This window comes from Octopus sinensis, linkage group LG13 (genome assembly GCF_006345805.1).
Source record: "Octopus sinensis linkage group LG13, ASM634580v1, whole genome shotgun sequence".
Taxonomy (NCBI): domain Eukaryota; kingdom Metazoa; phylum Mollusca; class Cephalopoda; order Octopoda; family Octopodidae; genus Octopus; species Octopus sinensis.
In genome coordinates, this window is record NC_043009.1 from 514,593 (window position 1) to 534,592 (window position 20,000).

A 20,000-nucleotide genomic window follows, 5' to 3' on the forward strand; every position below is an offset into this window, starting at 1 on the left:
CGGTGAGCTGGCAGAATCGTTACCGTGCCAGCCAAAAATACTTAGTGGTATTTCGTCCGCTTATACGTTTCTAGTTCAAATTTCGCTGAGTTCAACTTTGCTTTCATCCTTTTGAGGTCGATACATTAAGTACCAGTGGGACACTAGGGTCGATGTATTCATCTTTCCCACTCCTCGAAACTGCTGGCCTTGTGAAAAAATTTGAAATCGATATTATATCCAAAGTTGTAAACCTCTATTCCTAATATTAGCCACCATGTGGCGATTGACAATCTGGTGTGCATGCGGTTTGAACTTACTTGCAGAAAGCCTTGTGGTTAGCTTCCATTTCTCTTGATTTCTTCATGTAGTTATCCTGACATCTTGATACTTTCGAGATATCACATGCGGCCATTGCATAAGTGACCACTGAAACGAGAAGAAAATTATACATGTGAAAGAAAATATTGTGCACAAGTCTGTGAATACATGCATATATATATATATATATATATATATATATATATATTATATATATATATATATATATAGATACATACATACATACATACATAATAATACATACATACATACATACATACATACATACATATACTAAAATACAATAAAATATTATAATAATAAAGGTCAATAAATACTTGCCATTACATTTTTAATCAACCAAATATGAACCATTTTGTTGCACAATGCGTCTCCATCTTTCCTTTAACTTGAAAATACCCTCTTCTCAGAATTGAGGTGGTTTCATGGCAAAGAATTCATCAAGGTATCTTTTTACATCATTCAAGGAATTGAAACTTTTACCATTAAGACTATTCTGCAGAGACCTGAATAAGTGGAAATCCGAAGGAGCAATATCTTGTGAATATGGAGGGTGGGGTAACACATCCCAGCCGAGCTGCAGCAATTTTTGTCTGGTTCCCAAAGCATCGAGTGCCGAAAATGAACTTTCTTATCTTCCATTTTAAAGGGTTACAGAATCAACACAGGCAATAGAAACATAAACCTTCTTCCACGAAAAGATAGCTTAAACTGTGCTTTAAATGGAGGCGTAGTCAAATCCTATTTTATGGACTCAACCATGTTCTAAAATAAGTCGAAAGGTAAGCTGCCATTAATCGGCACGAACTTTCCGGACAACCCAATATATTAAAATATATTAAATACATTATGATATAGGTAGCCGTAGTAATTAAAACCAAAAAGGTAAAATTTATAAACGAGGTTGCACAATAAGACCAACAATTGCTAAAAACAGGAGTCAGAATTTAACTCGAACAGCCACACAAAAGTAGTAACTTGATGGGAGGCAGTAACTGTGGAAACCAGTGATGAGAAATAAGATCATGTTGATCAAAGTTCCAAATCACGTGATAAGATTTTATCAAACAATTTCATCCTGTGAGTTTATCTCGTCAGAGAAAGATGTTGTGGTTTGCTGCTCGCCTTCCCGAATCGCATGAGGTTAGAGCATTTGTGTGGCTGTTCGAGTTCAATTTTGACTCATTTTTAGTAGCTGCTATTTTGCACCTTCATTTATCTGTGTGCGTGTGTGTATATATACATATGTGTGTGTGTGTGTGTGTGTAAACAAAAGGAAGGAAACGATGGAAAGATATGTGTATGTATATATATGTACACATACACATTTACCTACCTACATACACAGACATACAGTGACAGACAGAGACACACACATACAAACAAACAAATCCCAAATTTTATTTTGGTTCGCAGGAGCAACTGTTTTGAAGCTTCATACTGCCGTTAATTACTCGAAATGTGGAGAAGATGAACAGTCGATAACTGATGAAGGGTCGTTCTTTATGTTACTTGTCTTGTTTCATATTTGTTTCTCTCGTTGTTCGCATACCCAAGTGTGCCTTCGTATTTCATGTTGTTTACGTTTTGTGGCGTCCTGTATCCATATATGGCATATATATATATATATATATATATATATATATATATATTATATATATATATATCCGTAACAGCAGTTCGGCAAAAGAGACCGATAGAATAAGTACTAGGCTTACAAAGAATAAGTCCTGGAGTCGATTTGCTCGACTAAAGGCGGTGCTCTATCACGGATGCCGTCAATGGCCCAGTGGTTAGGGCAGCGGACTCGCGTTCGTAGGATCGCGGTTTCGATTCCCATACCGGGCGTTGTGAGTGTTTATTGAGCGAAAACACCTAAAGCTCCACGAGGTTCCGGCAGGGGTGGTGGCGATCCCTGCTGTCCTCTTTCGCCACAACTTTCTCTCACTCTTTCTTCTGTTGACCAGCTCGCTTAGCCAGCGGTGTGGCGTCATTTGAAGGCTAAACCAATGCGAAAGCGCATTGTGACCAGCGATGTGTAGCAACGTCTGATAGCCTGGTCGGTCATGGTGATATATATATATTTCAAACTCTTATAGAGATATTTTATCCCAGATAAATCTACTTCCAAGCCTTTGAACATAGAACCAACGTTGAACCTTTTATTCGCAATATTACCGAATCTGGAACTTAACTATGGTCTGTCTATAGCACTTATATATATATATATATATATATATATATATATATATAAACTTAGATAAACTTAGATGTGTTTCGACCAATGATTGGTCCAGGCCATGTCTAACTTAATAGCACCACCTGATAGGATTATTTGAATCCTGTTTAAGTCAAGTTTTGCTTACGGTCCATTCAAGGAGTGAGTTTTTGTTGGGTGAGTTGTATTCAATTATGGGTGGCTTATCTGGTATTCTTTGAAGGAATCTATCCAGACTCCGTTTAAAGTTGATGGGATCCTGTTCCTCTTTGATCTCTTTCGGGACAATGTTAAATAGGGCAGAGCCTGTTGAGGAAAGAAATTATGTTGTAGTGTATATGTATGCTGTGATCTTGAATTGGGCAGGGGACGTATGGCCCGTGGTCCCAGTCTTGGATGAACCTTGAAGCTTATGTTCAGGTCGTTTGGGCAAAGTTGGCGGTATATTCACCACATCGTACAAATGATGTACCGCTCACGGCGACGCTGGAGAGAGTAGAGTTTCAAGGCTTTAAGGCGATCCCAATAATCGAGAGCAGCCATGCCTTCAATTCGTTTAGTGAGTGCTATCTGGGGTGATTCAATCCTCGAGATGTTTTGTCTTGTATGGGGAGACCACAGTGGGCAGCAGTATTCGAGGTGTGGCCATACAAATGAGGAGAAGAGTGGTATGATGACACCTTGTTCTCTGGACCGGAAAGTTCTTAAGATCCAGGAACTCATCCTACGAGCTATATCGACCTTCTTGTTGATGTGTGCACTCCAACTAAGATCGTCATCAACAATTACACCTAGGTCTCTGATGTTGTTAGAGGCTGTGAGCGGTTCCCCTGGAGGAAGAGAGTATGGCTGTTTTAGTGAGGAATTTCTTCCAAAATGCATCAGCTCAAATTTTCCCTCGTTCAGTTGCATTTTGTTTCTGTCTGCCCATTGACTCACAGCATATAGATCACAGCATATAGATCACAGCATATAGATCACAGCATATATATATATTATTATATATATTATATATATATATATATATATATATATAATATAAGCTAAGTATATATTTATATTAAGATTTAAATTTTAATATTTTATAAGTCTTATATTGTTTTTATGTAAATATCGTTGTTTGTGTAATGATCTAATTATCGTAATTTTCTATATAATTATTAGATATTAGCTTTAAGTTTATTCTTAAGAATTTACTTAGCGATAGATATGTTGTTTGATAGCAAGTATACGAGTTATTTAAAGTTAGGTTTATGTATATACATGTATTAATAGCATTAATTATAGTTTAAAATTTCTTATAATTATTATTTTAACTTATATATTGTCTTTTTAAATTGATATTTGCTAGTTTTATTATTCCCATTGATAAATATATTTATAGAATTTATTTGACACTATATAACTACGAATTGATTATGTCTTTAAGTATTTTAAATATAAAATTTCTGAAAGTTATTATTTAGCCAACGAGATATAAAGATAGTTTATTTGCTATAGCGTTCGTTTAAGATTGTTTGTTTGTATTTTTGAAATTAGCTATTTCATCTTTAAATATGAAAAATTAATTTATTAGGTCTTTATTATATGTGCATATATATTTATTATAGAGATTATTTTAGATCTTAATTATATATTTATATACATTTATATATTTCATTGATAATTTATATATTATTTAATTTTATATTTTTAATAATATAATAGTTTATTGTAAAATATTTATGTAATTAGATATTGACTATTACTGATATTAGATTATTGGTGGGTTTCTTACCTTAAAAATTAATACTTAAAAATTAAAATTAATATTTAACATTATAATCAATGTTTTTATATAATCATAATCGTTAAGTTTATAGTTTGATAATAGAGTTTTTTATAAGTAAAATTATTATATTATTTATTTCTTTAAAATATTGTTTAAATATTTCTGATTATTTATTAAAATATTACAATTAACCTGAATATTGACTGTAACCATAATTCGAATTATTAATTGAATTTAAATTATTGTTATTCGAATTGGTTATGGGCATGAAACGATCGTAGAGTTTTTACTTTTTATCTTATATTAAACTTTTAATACTTTTTGATTGTTATATAATTAAAAATAAATAAATAAATAAAAATAAAAAATAGATAAATTAAAAAAATAATTAAAAAATAATAATAATAAATATATATATATGTATATAGATTGACAGTATACAACCATTCTATCGCCCCACAACTGTACATATCTCTATGAGAGATTTAGAAATTTAATATTTCTGATATATGTATATATATATATATCTATATATAGATATATATATTTAAAATTTATAAGTTAAATTATTTAAATAATTTTTAAATTTTAAGTTTAATTTATATATTTTAATTTGGAATTTTATATTTTTTATATTTTATATTTTATATTTTTTTTAATTAATTTTATTTCTATGTATTGGCTTGATTTTCACTGTTTGATTTGCCTAATAGTGGTTTTATCTCTAATTTAATATAATATATATATAATATACGTAACATATATATATATATACATATATATATACATATATACATACATACATACATACATAATACATATATATAATATATATATATAATATATATATATATAGTTATATATATATATATAGTATTATGCATTGTATGTATGTATGTATGTATGTATGTATGTATGCATGTATGATGTATGTATGTATGTATGTATGTATGTATGTGTGCATATATGTATATACAGTATCTCACAGAAGATGACGGCTAAGTTGTTATCAGATAAAAAGGTAAGGGTATTGCCTTAGCGTACCAAGTCACCTGATTTAAATCCAATAGAACATTTGTGGTGTGTTTTGAACAGGAAGTTTGAGGAGAAAACGACCTCAAATGTAACACAGTTGAAAGACATCCTTCATGATGAATGGAGGTCGATTTCATCGGATATATGCAGTAATTTAGTTGACTCTATGCCCAAAAGACTTAATGCAGTCATTGACAGCAAGGGTGGTTGCACTAAATATTGAACATAGCACATAATCCTTTAGGATGTACATATTTTTGTATCACTTGAATGTTAATATTTCGTTCATATCTTTGAAAATGTTTATTGTTTTGTGTTCCAAGTTTGTATAATGTTTGCACGTATAATATATTTTATTCAGTATAAATTTCGTTTGATTTCCTTCGATATTATCAGTATAATAGCAATTTTACTGAAATTTTTTAGAGGTGTACATACTTTTGTGAGCTACTGTAAATGGACATAAATGCATACATACATTCAAGCATTCATACGTATAGTTTTATTTTCTTTTGTTCTTTTAGTGCGCTTAGTTATCGTCCTGCGGTCATGCTGAAGTAACGTGTTCAATGGTTTTAGTCGATTATATCGATCTGAGTATTCATTTCATTCTGGTATTTATTTTATTGATCTCCTTTTATCGAATGGCTAATTTAGTAATTTCGTTATAAAGCAACGTAAGAAAATTCTCTGATTTATACCGTAAAAACATAAACACATACCGCCCTTGTCTCTTTCAACAGCGAAAGGACAAAAACAACATAAGTGTTACTCGAAAACAACCACCCAACACACATACACACACATACACACACACATATACGTACACTTAATCATGAGCGACATTATTCAATGAGAGCCCTCACACTCACTCACTATCAGCAAGAATCTCTTCTGGAGAAAGCTCATCATTAACGAAGCTGGGACATGTTAAAGATTGGTTCTTCTCTTATGACCAGAAAGTACTTAATGGCCTTGATTTACTGACAAAGCGTAAAAACGGAGAAATGTTTCTATATAGACACAGGAGAGGCTATGTGGTTAGAAGTGTGCTTCTAAACCACATGATTCCGGGTTCAGTCCCACTGTGCGGGACCTTGGGCCTTCTAAAGCTCTATAGTATCTTCCTCTATAGCCAAAGCTTTGTGAGTGGATTTGGTAGACGGGAACCTAAAGAAGCCCGTGATGTAAATATATATGTGTGTGTATGTGAGTTTATATGTATGTGTGTTTGTGTGACTGCGTGTGCGTGCGTGCGCGTGTGTTATGTGTCTGTGCCTTTTGTGTCTGTGTCCCCCAACATCGCCTGAAAACCAGTGTTGGTTGGTTTACGGTTCGATTAGATCGAATGACCCCTTTAGGGTGGTACTCCAGCACGACCGCATACAGTTTTATATTTAACAGATGAGGAATTATGTACATTATTTATATTCGACGGATATTTGTCCTCATCTTGTTTGTTGTTAACACAACGTTTCGGTTGATATACCCTCCAGCCTTCTTCAGATGCCTTGGGGAAATTTTTAACCTGGGTTCTCATACCTAAGATATTTTTCGATGTTGTTGTTGTTGTTGTTGTTGTTGTTGTTATTATTATTATTATTATTATTATTATTATTATTATTATTATTATTATTATTATTATTATTATTATTATTCAGGTCTGCCTGGAATCGAACTGGAATCGAACTCGGAATCTTGGGGTTACTAGTCCGCGCTCTTAACCACTACGCCATAATGTAAGGCATTAGTTTCAAATTTTGACACAAGGCCAGCAATATCGGGAGAGGGTGTAAGTCGGTAACATCGACTCCAGTACTCAAATAGTACTTATTTTATCGACCCCGAAAAGATGAAAGGCAAAGTCGTCCTCGAGGGAATTCGAACTCAGAACGTAAAGCTGGACAAAATGCTACTAAGCCTTTTTTTCCCGGTGCGTTAACGATGCTGCCAGCTCACTGCCTTAAACCTTTTAGCATTCAACCGGTGAGATCGAACCCAAATGTTCTCCCTGTTTATGTTCAAACTGGTCAGATCCGGATTCTCCGAAAATGTCATTCTAAATCATAAACAATCACATAGAAATCTTGAAGCTATGAGATAATGCACGACGAATTCAAAGCACTGGAAATAAATGAGTAACCTGAATGTGGAAAGGTTAAAAATGTGAAAATATTATGATGGCTTACATCAGAGCAGCTTAGCTTGTGTGTATATGTCTGTGTATACGTGTGTGTATGTGTGAGAGAGAGAGTATACGAATGTATACGTGTCTGCATGTACGTACATGTGTGTGTCCCTATGTGAATGTGAATGTGTATATATATGTGCGTGTATGTATGTGTGGAGGGTTGCGGGTGCGTGCGCATATTACTTATGCGCTTGCATGCGTGAGAAGTAAACATTAATGTGATATAAATAATTGAAACATCCTGTCCTTAATCTTGCATTTCGTTTTTCCTTCTTTTTTTAATCAAATGTCACATGACCTGCCTGAATTTAACCTACATCTGATTTTCGGAGAGTTGACCTCATTTCCGTGTGCGTCAATCAAAACTCGCGCGCACGCACACAGACACATACACACATGTATACACACACACACACACACACACACAAACACACATACGTACATACATACACACACGCACACGCATACACATACATACAAACACACACACACACACACGTACGCACCTTGTGATCTCAAATTCCTGATGGATCTCAAGGCTGCGTCATAATGTAAGTCTTTTCCCTCCTCATTTCTGACCCTATGTGAATACCTCCAAGGAGGAGGGGGAGGAGAAGGATGGGGGGAGGTGAGGAGGAGGAAGAGGAGAAGGAGAAGAAGAAGAAGAAGAAGAAGAAGAAGAAGAAGAAGAAGAAGAAGAAGAAGAAGAAGAAGAAATAATTTTCCCTTTCCTTGCTTTAGTAGTGGCCAAGTACATTTTCTGTTGACAGACCTCTTGGAATTAAAAATAAAATTCATTTCGACAGGAATTCAACATAAGGGGTATAGAACGGATATTCATGTTCGATAGAATAAGTGCCATACTTAAAAAGGAGGAGTACTTGAGTCGATTTCTTCGACTAAAACCTTTTTAGGCAGTACCTCCAGTATGGCCGCACTCTAATAACTGAAACAAATAAAAGATAAAAGATGTAAGATGTGTGTATATATATTATATATATATTATATATATACATATATATGTATTTATATGTATAGTATATATATATATATATATATATATATATATATATATATCTATATATATATATATATCTTATTATAAAAGGCAGATTTTATCTGCCTCCCTTTGTCAGTTATAGAAATCTACATATAGGATTTCTTCAATTACAATTTACTTAGCATTTTTAAGAGTAGAATGCATCGGGTTTTGCCAGGTCCACTTTTTAAAATTTAAACTCCAATTAAGCAAAATTTACAGAAAACTCACATTCTGGTGTGTATGTCAATGCTTTTCTTAATGTGGTTTACCACCACACACACAACACACGCACACACACAGTATGCAACGAATAAAATGAAAGTAATTCACCTTTTGTAGTGAGTGACTCTTTCAGTCTGCCACTTCCTCTTTACACACATAGACACCGCAAATATAAATAAAATTGTAAGCTAACGTGCGTGTGTGTGAGTGTGTGTGTGCGTGTGTGTGTGTGTGAGGGTGCGTGTGTGTGTGGGTGTGTGTGCGTGCGTGTGCGTGAGTGTGTGACAGGAAAGTTTTTTAGGACGAATATAAGACCTATATCGGCGATGTTTCGCTTGCCGTAGCACAGGTTTCCGTCGATTTCCGTAAAAAACTTTTATTTTTTTACATAAGTAATGAGAGCGAAAGAGACTAAGAGAAAGCGATTGTATGACGAGGGGAGTTCTTTTGAAGTTACCGTGCATGGGACGCATTGATGTACATGTGTGTGTGTGTGTGTGTGTTTGATGGAGTGTGGGAGACAGACAGTATGTTGTGTAAGTGAAGTGCTTCTGTTAGTGTGTGTGAAGAGACAGAGAGAGTAATGTGTGAAAGAGAGAGATAACTAAATTTTTTTACTCGGTGTATGTGTATATGTATGTATGCATGTATGTGTGTGTGTGTGTGTATGTATGTGTGTGTGTAGTGAGTGTATGTATGGCCGATTCAGTGTTTACATTTTTTACGGAAATCGACGGAAACGTGTGCTACGACAAGCGAAACATCGCCCCTATATCCAAATAGCAGAAAGATCGCCAAAAGGTATATAGTATATAAAGTATTTATATATTCATCTATGCACACATGTATGTATAACGTGTGTGTATATATTTCCATAGAGGTAACCATTCACTCCATACAAAGTTTTTTAGCACGAAAATAAGATCTAAAGTTATCTCTAAGAAACAGAAAGATCGCCCAAAAGTGTATATAGATATTTAAATGTATTTATATATTCATCTATACACACATGTATGTATAATGTGCGTGTATATATTTCCATAGAGGTAACCATTCAACCATACAAAGTTTTTTAGACGAAAATATTTATATATAAAAGAAAGGTTGTGTGTCTGTCTACTCCGATTTAGATTCCTAACTACTCCCACATTTTGCGATGCAGTTTAACCAAAACCGGGTATCTTATAGTCGTGATTCATATCGAGCCCTTCTGGGTATTAGCGCGCGTCTACGATGAGTCTATGATTTTACAAATAATTTACCATCATTTTTTTCCATTTTAATGCATATTTTTTTAAAATAAACGGAAGTAACTCTCAAACTTCACACCAATATGCGTGCTCATATGCGACGTAATATCACATCAGCAGCATTTCCTCACACCCTCCTTGCACTTGGCGAAGGCAAAATACCAGGGGATGAAAATGGTAATATTGCCATCGATTCCATTTGTACCATTGTTAAGACGCCTTCTGATCTCAGAGATGCAGTGTTCCCAGATCTACAAGCTATTATCAGAATATGGATTGGATTGGCAAAAAGGCTATACTGGCCCCGAGGAATAAAACTGTTCACCATATTAATGATGAAATGCTAAAACTCATTCCTGGGGAAGTCTATGTATATCAGTCTATCGATACAACTCCTGACCAGAGGACGTCATCAACTATCCAATAGAGGTACTCAATTCCTTTGAGCACCCCAGACTACCACCACACTTTCTCAAACTTAAAGTTGGTGCCCCTATAATGCTCATCAGAAATTTGGTTCCCCCAAAACAATGCAATGGCACACGTTTGATCGTTAAGTCCTTATCTCCCACCGTAAGCTTATATCAATATTTGCCTGAATAATCATCATAATTCAGTGCAATCATTAACAGTACTTTCAAGCAATTCAGCCCCGAGCAACGCCGGGCAATTCTGCTAGTATATATATATATATATCTTATGATCTTATGATAAAAGGCAGATTTTCTCTGCCTGTTACCATGTTCGTTTTTAATACAATTCTACAATATAGAATTTCTTCAATTGGAATTTACCTATGATTTTTCAAAGTAGATTCCATTGGGTCATGGCATATCAATCTTTTTCAATTTGACCCCCAATTAAGCAAAAATTCGATAAAACTCAATATTTTACGATTTGCCTCTCTCATTTCAAGTGCTTCACTCCTTCCATTACCACACTTTCTCCGACTTTCTCTTTGCAAGTGTGAAACTATTAAAGTGAAAGTATTATATAACAGGGATGAGCCATTAATAGTGGTCATCCTTTTTGCTAGAAGAAGATCCGCTATGGTCTTATATGCTACACCACTGGTTTTCAATTCATATTAATCAAATTAATATTCAATTTTTCACCCTTATTATGTTTGTGTGTGTGTATGTGTATTAGCAATTCGTATAAAATTGCATCAATGACTTGAACTTGAATAAGTGGTTTCACATAAATGGGGATAAATTAAAAAGGTTTGTTATTATTATTACTGTTTGACTATTGTAATCACGTTTGTTGGTTCCTCGCCAGGAAAACATTGTTGTGTTGCATTTGTTAAAAACATTGTCCCCTTCAGCGCCAAGCTCAACTGCTCTATCCTGACATGGAGGGTATCAGCAATGAAATCTATAACAAAACACTCATTGACATTGAAGACAGAATTGCTAAACTGGGTGGAAATGAATTGTTGACGTATGGCCTGCCACAAGCATTCAGGTCAGGGTCAAATAGCCTTCCTACTGCTGTCATTCGTGAAACAACCTACGACACTCAAGAGCTTTCAAAGTACATTGTTGAAAATGAGCCTAAATTACTTCCGGACCAGCTGCAGGCCTACAGAACTATTCTTAACAGTGTACGCCAACGCGAGGGACGAATCTTCTTCCTCGATGCTCCTGGAGGGACAGGAAAAACATTTATTACAAAGCTTCTCCTTGTAGAAGTTAGGTAGCATCAGGACATTGCAGTAGCTGTAGCCTCCTCTGGCATTGCAGCTACTTTGTTACCCGGTGGCAGGACAGCACACTCAACTTTTAAACTCCCTCTCAATTTAGCAGCATCCGAAATGCCTTCATGCTACATCAACAAAAGCTCAGATCAGGGACAAGAACTTAAAATGTGTTATGTAATTGTCTGGGATGAGTGCACTTGCAAATTGTGATAGGCCATTGTTCAGAACAGAGCACCTGCAACTTGTGGAAGGGTGTGCCTTTCAGTTGGAGGAATGAAAAGGCATGTCAAAAGAATTTATACTGTAGCCCTGTTTTCTATGCCAGCCCGCATATGAGTGTGCATTGTGTCTTTCAGGGCTCTATCTAATGCTTCCAAAGCTCCTTTGTGAGCCATAGTGCACTCATCCCAGAAAATTACAGTCATAAATACATACATACATACATAAACAGCCGCCATAAACAACAGAAACACGAGCCGAGAAACACTCGTGATATAAGATGTACAAATGCGAGAGTATGTAATCCTCAAGCCAAATGATAACAAAACGTCGATAGGAAGAGTAGACTATTCTGGGCTTGTGCTAGATGCGTTCTAACTCTTCTAGAACGACAAGCCTTCGCTATCCAAGCATAGGTGATAGCTACTAATTATCTGTTCAATAAAATTGATAAGGATGATGCCAAACCTTGTTACCAGTTTGGAAGATATCTGCATAATCAGCAGCTGTCTAGAAATCTCTGCAAGTTACATCTTTCCCTATTTAAAGTGTTGTTCGTAGGAAGAATTGCCTTAGCGATCATACAAAGCACTTAAAAAGCACCTTCAAAACTAAGTAGAGTAATCCTTCCACTATCGCGGGTGTTGCGTTCCAAAACCTGCCACAGAAAGAATTAAAATCTAAGCAATATAAATGCGTATCGGCCGCTGATTCCCGGATATATTGAAGAGTCCGCGATATAAATTTACGTATATTAGCCAAAAAAATCCGCGATGTACTGAGTGCACAATAGGTGGACCGTTTTGTACTGAGTGTACGAGAACAGCGATCTGGCGAGTAATTACTGTAATACTTGTGAAGCATTCTAATAAGTACAGCAACCCCGTGTGTAAATAACAGGTTCGGTATTGTTCTATATGATAGGGAAGTGAGGGCATGCTCCGTTGAAGAAGATAACTGCCCAACGGATATCTTGTCTAAAGCCATCTATGGTGAACTAACGCGTATTTTACAGTCCTTGTCCATATTTGGTGAATCAATTAGAAACGCTTATCCAAATTATTGTTTCTATTCTATACTCTTCAATAATAGGAGCACTTGGCTATGTAACAATGATGGAGAGGTTTCAAAATATGAACAAGGGAAATTGACTAACATCTTCCAAATTCGATCGATGAATAATAAAGTGGACGTTTGTAAAGCATTCTACAATATATCAGAGTATCCTGAAGTGGCTGTGCATGTATGTGTGGTATGTGTGTGTGTGTATGCGCGTGTGTATGTGTGTGCGTATGTGTGTGTGTTGTGTGTGTGAGAGAGAGAGAGAGAGAGAGAGAGAGAGAATCTGTGTGTGCGTGTATGGATGCAATCAGGTGCAAATTAGCGTACACACGCCCATGCATACATGAAAGTAATGCCACACCCTAATGTATATAAGACATATATAACACCGATTGAATGAGTGCATATGCATCAACAATGCTCCTACAGAAAGGCGACTACTCACACACACACACACACACACATACACAATCATACATCAATATATGCTTTTATACATATATGTGTGTGTGTTTCTGCATGTGTGCGTGTGTGCATGTGTGTATACATATACGCTCATATATATATATATATACGTAATATTTATACACACACACAATAGAAGTAAATAAACACCCCATAAAATATTGTTTGTGTCTATTTTAAATTGTGAAGGTTTATACTTTTTATTAATTGACAATTTTATATTTCAGTTTCTATATGTCATGTACAAAAGAAGCCTTGGAACTGTTCGAATTTCAAAGGGTCATTCTGAAGGTGGAAAACCTTGGGATCCCGCTTTCTACAGTTAATATAGAAATTGTGCAATTCGCCAGAGAGGGGAAGAAGTCCACATCACCTCGCCCAGATCAACCATGGTCCACTAACATAGCATAAGAGAAGTGTGGAAGATAATTCTCGTTGCAAGGCCTCTGACAGCATAACAAGCTGGTGTCAGTCCCAGAATAGCTGCCAGGTATCTCCACAAATTTGGTTACTATGACAGAGCAGCAAGAAGTAAGCCACTTCTTCGACCAGCCAACATCAAGCGGAGAAAAGATTGGGCCAGTGAAAATGTGGAGAGGCCACTGGCGTTTTGGGACGCCGTCATATTCTCTGATGAGTCCAGATTTGAAGTATTTTTTGACAGTGGTCGAGTGTAGAGTTGGAGACTGTGATCAAGAATTTGATGTGAAAAGATTGCAGCCAACAATGAAAAACGGCAGCTATTCTGTGATGGTCTGGGGAGCAATTTGGAGCAGTGGATGTATTATTTCAGATTTAAATAAATTTTGATGATTATAAGGGTGTCTGTTTACTTCTGTCACGTGTGTGTGTGCGAGTGAGTGTATATGTTTGTGTATCTATATATATATATATATATATATATACTTTTATTCTTTAGCTTATTTCAGTCATTTGACTGCGGCCATGCTGGAGCACCGCCTTTAGTCGAGCAAATCGACCCCAGGACTTATTCTTTGTAAGCCTAGTACTTATTCTATCGATCTCTCTTGTCAAACCGCTAAGTTACGAGGACGTAAACACACCAGCATCGGTTGTAGGGGGGTCAAACACAGACACACAAACATACACACACACACACATACACACATGTATATATATATATATATATATACGACAGGCTTCTTCCAGTTTCCGTCTACCAAATCCATTGGTCGGCCCGAGGCTATAGCAGAGGATACTTGCCCAAGGTACCACGCAGTGGGACTGAACCAGGAACATTGTGGTTGGTAAGCAAGCTACTTACCACACAGCCACTCTTACGCCTATATTAACAACATAGAAATAAAGATTACTACGAAGTAGCGCTAGCACTATCTTTAATTCGATACATGTTTCAATTGCACCTATTAGTAATCGTTGCAATCGCAGTCCTACTGTAAAACGATGCAGTCTCTTCATGGTATTAATTTGATATCGTTGTATAATGTAGCTCTGTCCGTTAAGTCCGTTAATTTTCATTTGAACTATACGAGGTTTCAAAATGATGAACTGGAAATGAATATCCTGTAAGAAATAGAGATTGTTCGCGTCTGATTTAACGGTCCGCTCTATATAGGTTTCCTGTAGTATAAATATTGACCATATAAAAATAAGGATTACTCCGAAGTAGTAATACCATTACCTTTAATTCGATAATTATATACCGCCTTTAAGACCAACACATGTTTCAGCTGCACCAATTTGTAAACGATGCAATTACAATCCTACAGTAAAACGATGCTGTCTCTTCGGGTCTTAACTTGATATCGTTCGGTATGGCCATTTAATGATTTTCTTTTATAACTGTGCGTTTATAAACGCACAGTTTATAAAAGAAAGTCATTAAATGGCCATACCGAACGATATCAAGTTAAGACCCCGAAGAGACAGCATCGTTTTACTGTAGGATTGTAATTGCATCGTTTACAAATTGGTGCAGCTGAAACATGTGTTGGTCTTAAAGGCGGTATATAATTATCGAATTAAAGGTAATGGTATTACTACTTCGGAGTAATCCTTATTTTTATATGGTCAATATTTATACTACAGGAAACCTATATGGTTAAGGAAATATATTCAGAATAATCCAACGGAATATTCCTCTAATTCTTTATCTTATGAGAATTTTATTGGATTTATATCTTAACTGCTGAATAACATTCTGAATACCTAGCTGGAAGCCACCTGGTAATCGTTTTGGGATAATGCCTTACTTTTTACTGATATATATATACACACACTGATCCACACACATGCGCACAAACAAACAAAAAGGACCGCAGTGTGAGTAACGGACAGAGTCAAAACTATTGAAAAAGTTGCAAGGCGAAACGAAAATTTTAGAAAAATATAAAAGAAATAAGTAGAAATTTTACCGGTGAGTATGTTAAACTATAAGGCATCAAAAGAGAATGATTCTCCCCAGACACAACAGTATATATATATATATATAGTGGACTATTCAGTGATTGTAATATCAGCAAAAAAAAGTATTCCATCTGGTGAGAGATAAATATTATTTAATAAGCATAATATATGTTTTTTATGTGCTACTATTAAGTTCAAGCGATGAAAACATGCCAGACAATATTTTTAACAAGTCTGGTGTCTCAGCGCAATCTTCAGGCACTGCGCACATGGCATAACAAGCTAAATAAAATGAGAGACATAAAATGAGAGACAAAACGATAAAAGGTGACAAAGAACTAGATATAAAAGGTGGAAGATTGGAAAACGGAATTGAATACAAAAGGGGGTAAAATTAGAGTTATTTCTCCTTAGACCGAAGAATAAAGGCTGAAAAGTTAGGGGCCTCGAGTATGCGGTACGGCTCTTCAATCTGGAGAGGATGGTATTTTCCAATTCGTCAACAGGATCTTCGCCATATGCTTACAAACGCTGAAAATTTCGGGTCTAGAATTCAGCAGCATGTTATATATGTATATATATAGGCGAAGGAGTAGCTGCGTTGTAAGTAGCTTGCTTACCAACCACATAGTTCCGGGTTCAGTCTCACGGCGTAGCACCTTGGGCAAGTGTCTTCAACTATAACCTCGAACCGACCAAAGTAGATTGTGAGTAGATTTGGCGGACGGAAACTGAAAGAAACCCGACGTGTGTGTGTGTGTTCTTGTGTCTGTGTTTGTCCCTCACCATCGTTTGATAACCGATGTTGTTATGTTTACGTCCCAGTAACTTAGCGGTTCGGCAAAAGAGACCGATAGGATAAGTTCTAGGCTTACAAAGAATAAGTTCTGGGCTTGATTTGTTCGAATAAATGCGGTGCTCCAGCATGGCCGCAATCTAGTGACTGAAACAAATAAAAGAATACACACACACAAACAATGATATGAGAGGTTTTGTATCCAAAAGACCCAAAATGGCAGGTAAGGCTATGTAAGTGTTACAGAAGGACCGTAGTAAGACTCCCAGTTCGATAATAGTGAGGAGTCTAATGCCGGTCGTATGTGAGCATGTATATGTTTAATAAAATGGGACAGTAAAGCCAAGGTAGTGTGAAATTTCTTGGACATTTATAAAGAGAATGGTAGTCTTACAGCTGTTTCAGGGATATGAAGGATAGCCCATCATCAGAGACGATATGAGAGAGTTAAATAGAGGGGAACATCAGAGTTTAATATAAGAAGTTATTTTGGTAAGGGATAGATACAGGAAGTACAAAGGTATATATGAGAATAAAAATGCACAACACTTTCCTTGGATAATGGAACTGCAACTGTAACATCCAGCAGATAAGTTCCTTTTTATTCCTATATTTCCCTTTATACTTCCTATATTTCTCCCTTCCCAAAATAACTTCTTATATTGAACTCTACTATTTCCTTCTATCTAACTCTCTCATATCGTCTCTGATGATGGGATATCTTTTACATCCCTGAAACAGTTGTAAGATTACCTTTCTCTTTATAAATGTCCTACAAATTTCACACTGTTTTGGCTTTGTTGTCCTATTTTATTTAACATATATATACATGTATATATATATATATATATATATATATATATATATATATATATATATATATAATATATATATATATATATATATATATATATATATATAAAGTTAATCCAAACAAGAAAACACAGAAAAAAAGAGAAAAAAACACAGCAACGGAGGACGTGGAACAATTAAAGTATTATTGACGCTCAGGAAAGAAGGGAAGGAGGGTTTAACGTTTCGAGCGGAGCTCTTCGTCGGAAACAAGGAGAAGGAAAGATCCCAAGAAGGGAAGACAGAGGAAAAAATATTTGAGCTGGTGGTGCTCAAGAGATATATATATACATACAAACATACATATTCATACACACATATGTAAATATATAGATATGTGTGTGTATATGTATATATATATATATATGTATATGTATATATATGTATATATATATGTGTATATATATATACATATATATATATATGCATAATATATATATATATGCATACATACATACATGCATGCATAAACGTCTTATGTATGCGTGTATGTGAGCATGTGTGTATACAAGTATGTGTGTACACACTATAGATAGATAGATAGATAGATAGATAGATAGATAGATAGATAGATAGATAGATAGATAGATAGATAGATAGATAGATCTTAAGGTTGCCTTTGTTTTTTTAACAAAAACAAATAATTTTAGCCCCACAGTGAAAATTTTTTTTAAATGTTACTACACTGCAGGTTTTATCTCCCCATCAAGAGAAAAGATAGAGTGGATCAAACTAGTTCCTAGACTTCATACACCTTCGTCAGTGAAAGAATATACATTGTCTGCTCACGTAAAGTTTAATAACTTATAGCTATGTATAATGCTTAGAACTTCGGACAACTAAACTGGGCTGTCTAATTTCTGCTAGCGAAATCTAAAAACTTAATATGGAACCAATTTGTTTGCTCTTCAGAGCAACTTACCTTATTACACTTTTTCCGTGAAACGTAGTATTTCTACGTTTTTCTGCAACTGTATGCAACTGCACCTACGATGATACTGAGCCGAAGATTTATAAGTTTCGATAGAAACGTTCTCTTTTTCCTGGAGTTTTGATTCTACATTCACATCTGCTGTCCCACAGAGCAACATAAAGTCTGTTATGTTTTCACTTGCTGTTTTATTGGGGCATTCCACCAGTATTCTTTGTTTTTAAAGGTGTGAATACCTGCTGATACTGACATGCATTTGATATATACGTCAGAGTAGTCCTTACGGGTAGCATTATAAAAAGTCTTTGCAACTTTGTCATGCCTCTGTAGACATTTGATGACAGCTGTTGATGACGTGGGTAATATCTTCCACACTGGTATAGCAAAGTCAACATCTTTTATCACAGCGTGGAGATTTGGTAGTATCTTTGTCCCTTTTGTTTATCAGGTATACAATAGCTATCTCCTGTTTCTGGATAGCTGGGATGTAATATATATTTCGCATGCCCAGGAGAGGCTACACTTCCTGTCAATGATGTTATTGCTCTCTAGCTTACAGAATATGTACCCATGCATTGCGTTCTGTTGGTATGCCTGCTTCTCCAAGCTTCTGTTTAGGTAGGCCAGTCCAGACTCCTTTGGGTCGCATGAAACAGTTGTTTTCTTAGAGTACCTGCACAGCAGTTCTTCAACTTTGATAATGTTGTTGCTCTCACTTTTGAGTATGGAATGTACTCCTTTCTTTACTCTCCAGCAAGTGCTGTCTGAGTGATACAAGGCGACATTCAAAGGCTGTTTCGGCTGACCTTATGCCTCTACCTCCATCACTTCATCTCACATAAATCTTATCGGTGTCACTGTTAATGTGGAATCTTCCAGTTGTGGTCAGGTACCTTCTTGGTTTTGACGTCCAGGTTACGTATCTCATTGAGTGTCCTGTCCAGTATCTCAAATGTTGAAACTAACACTGGTACTGCAAAATTACTGTGTAATATGGTCTAGTTAAATGCAGACAGCTCTGAGTTCCATATTTTCCGGGGTTTATAGAAGTAGTCTTTTGTTATTCTCGTTTTAGACATAGCACCAATGTATGCAACATTCTCATTGATTCCGAGGCCCTTGTAGCTTTCATCATTAGAGATAGAGGAATTAGACAAACCGGTGATGTACATGCTCTCTACCTGGTCGATAATCTTTCCTTGGTTGCTTATGAGCATTTATCTTGCCCCAACTCCATTTCTATATCTCGTGAAAATGTTGTGGCTAATTTCTCTTGATGTTGGTCATATTAATAGAACATAACTTTAGGTCATCAGCAAAAAATGTCTCTTTACTCTTTCTCTTTTACTCTTTTACCTGTTTCAGTCATGTGACTGTGGCCATGCTGGAGCATCGCCTTTTGTCGAGCAAATCGACGCCAGGACTTATTCTTTGGAAGCCTAGTACTTATTCTATCGGTCTCTTTTCTCGAACCACTAAGTTACGGGGACGTAAACACACCAGCATCGGTTGTCAAGCGATGTTGAGGGAACAAA

At 35.7% G+C, this 20,000-nt stretch overlaps 1 protein-coding gene across 9 annotated transcripts in view; it reads right to left on the minus strand.

Annotated features, from left to right (window-relative positions):
* Positions 1-20,000, minus strand: part of LOC115218238 — a 71,045-nt gene that overhangs the window by 38,018 nt on the left and 13,027 nt on the right. For all 9 annotated transcript variants that reach the window (XM_036508101.1, XM_036508100.1, XM_036508099.1 and 6 more), the window contains exon 2: positions 300-408. In XM_036508101.1, coding sequence (XP_036363994.1) covers positions 300-408 — 109 coding nt within the window. The remainder of the gene's footprint in view (positions 1-299; positions 409-20,000) is intronic.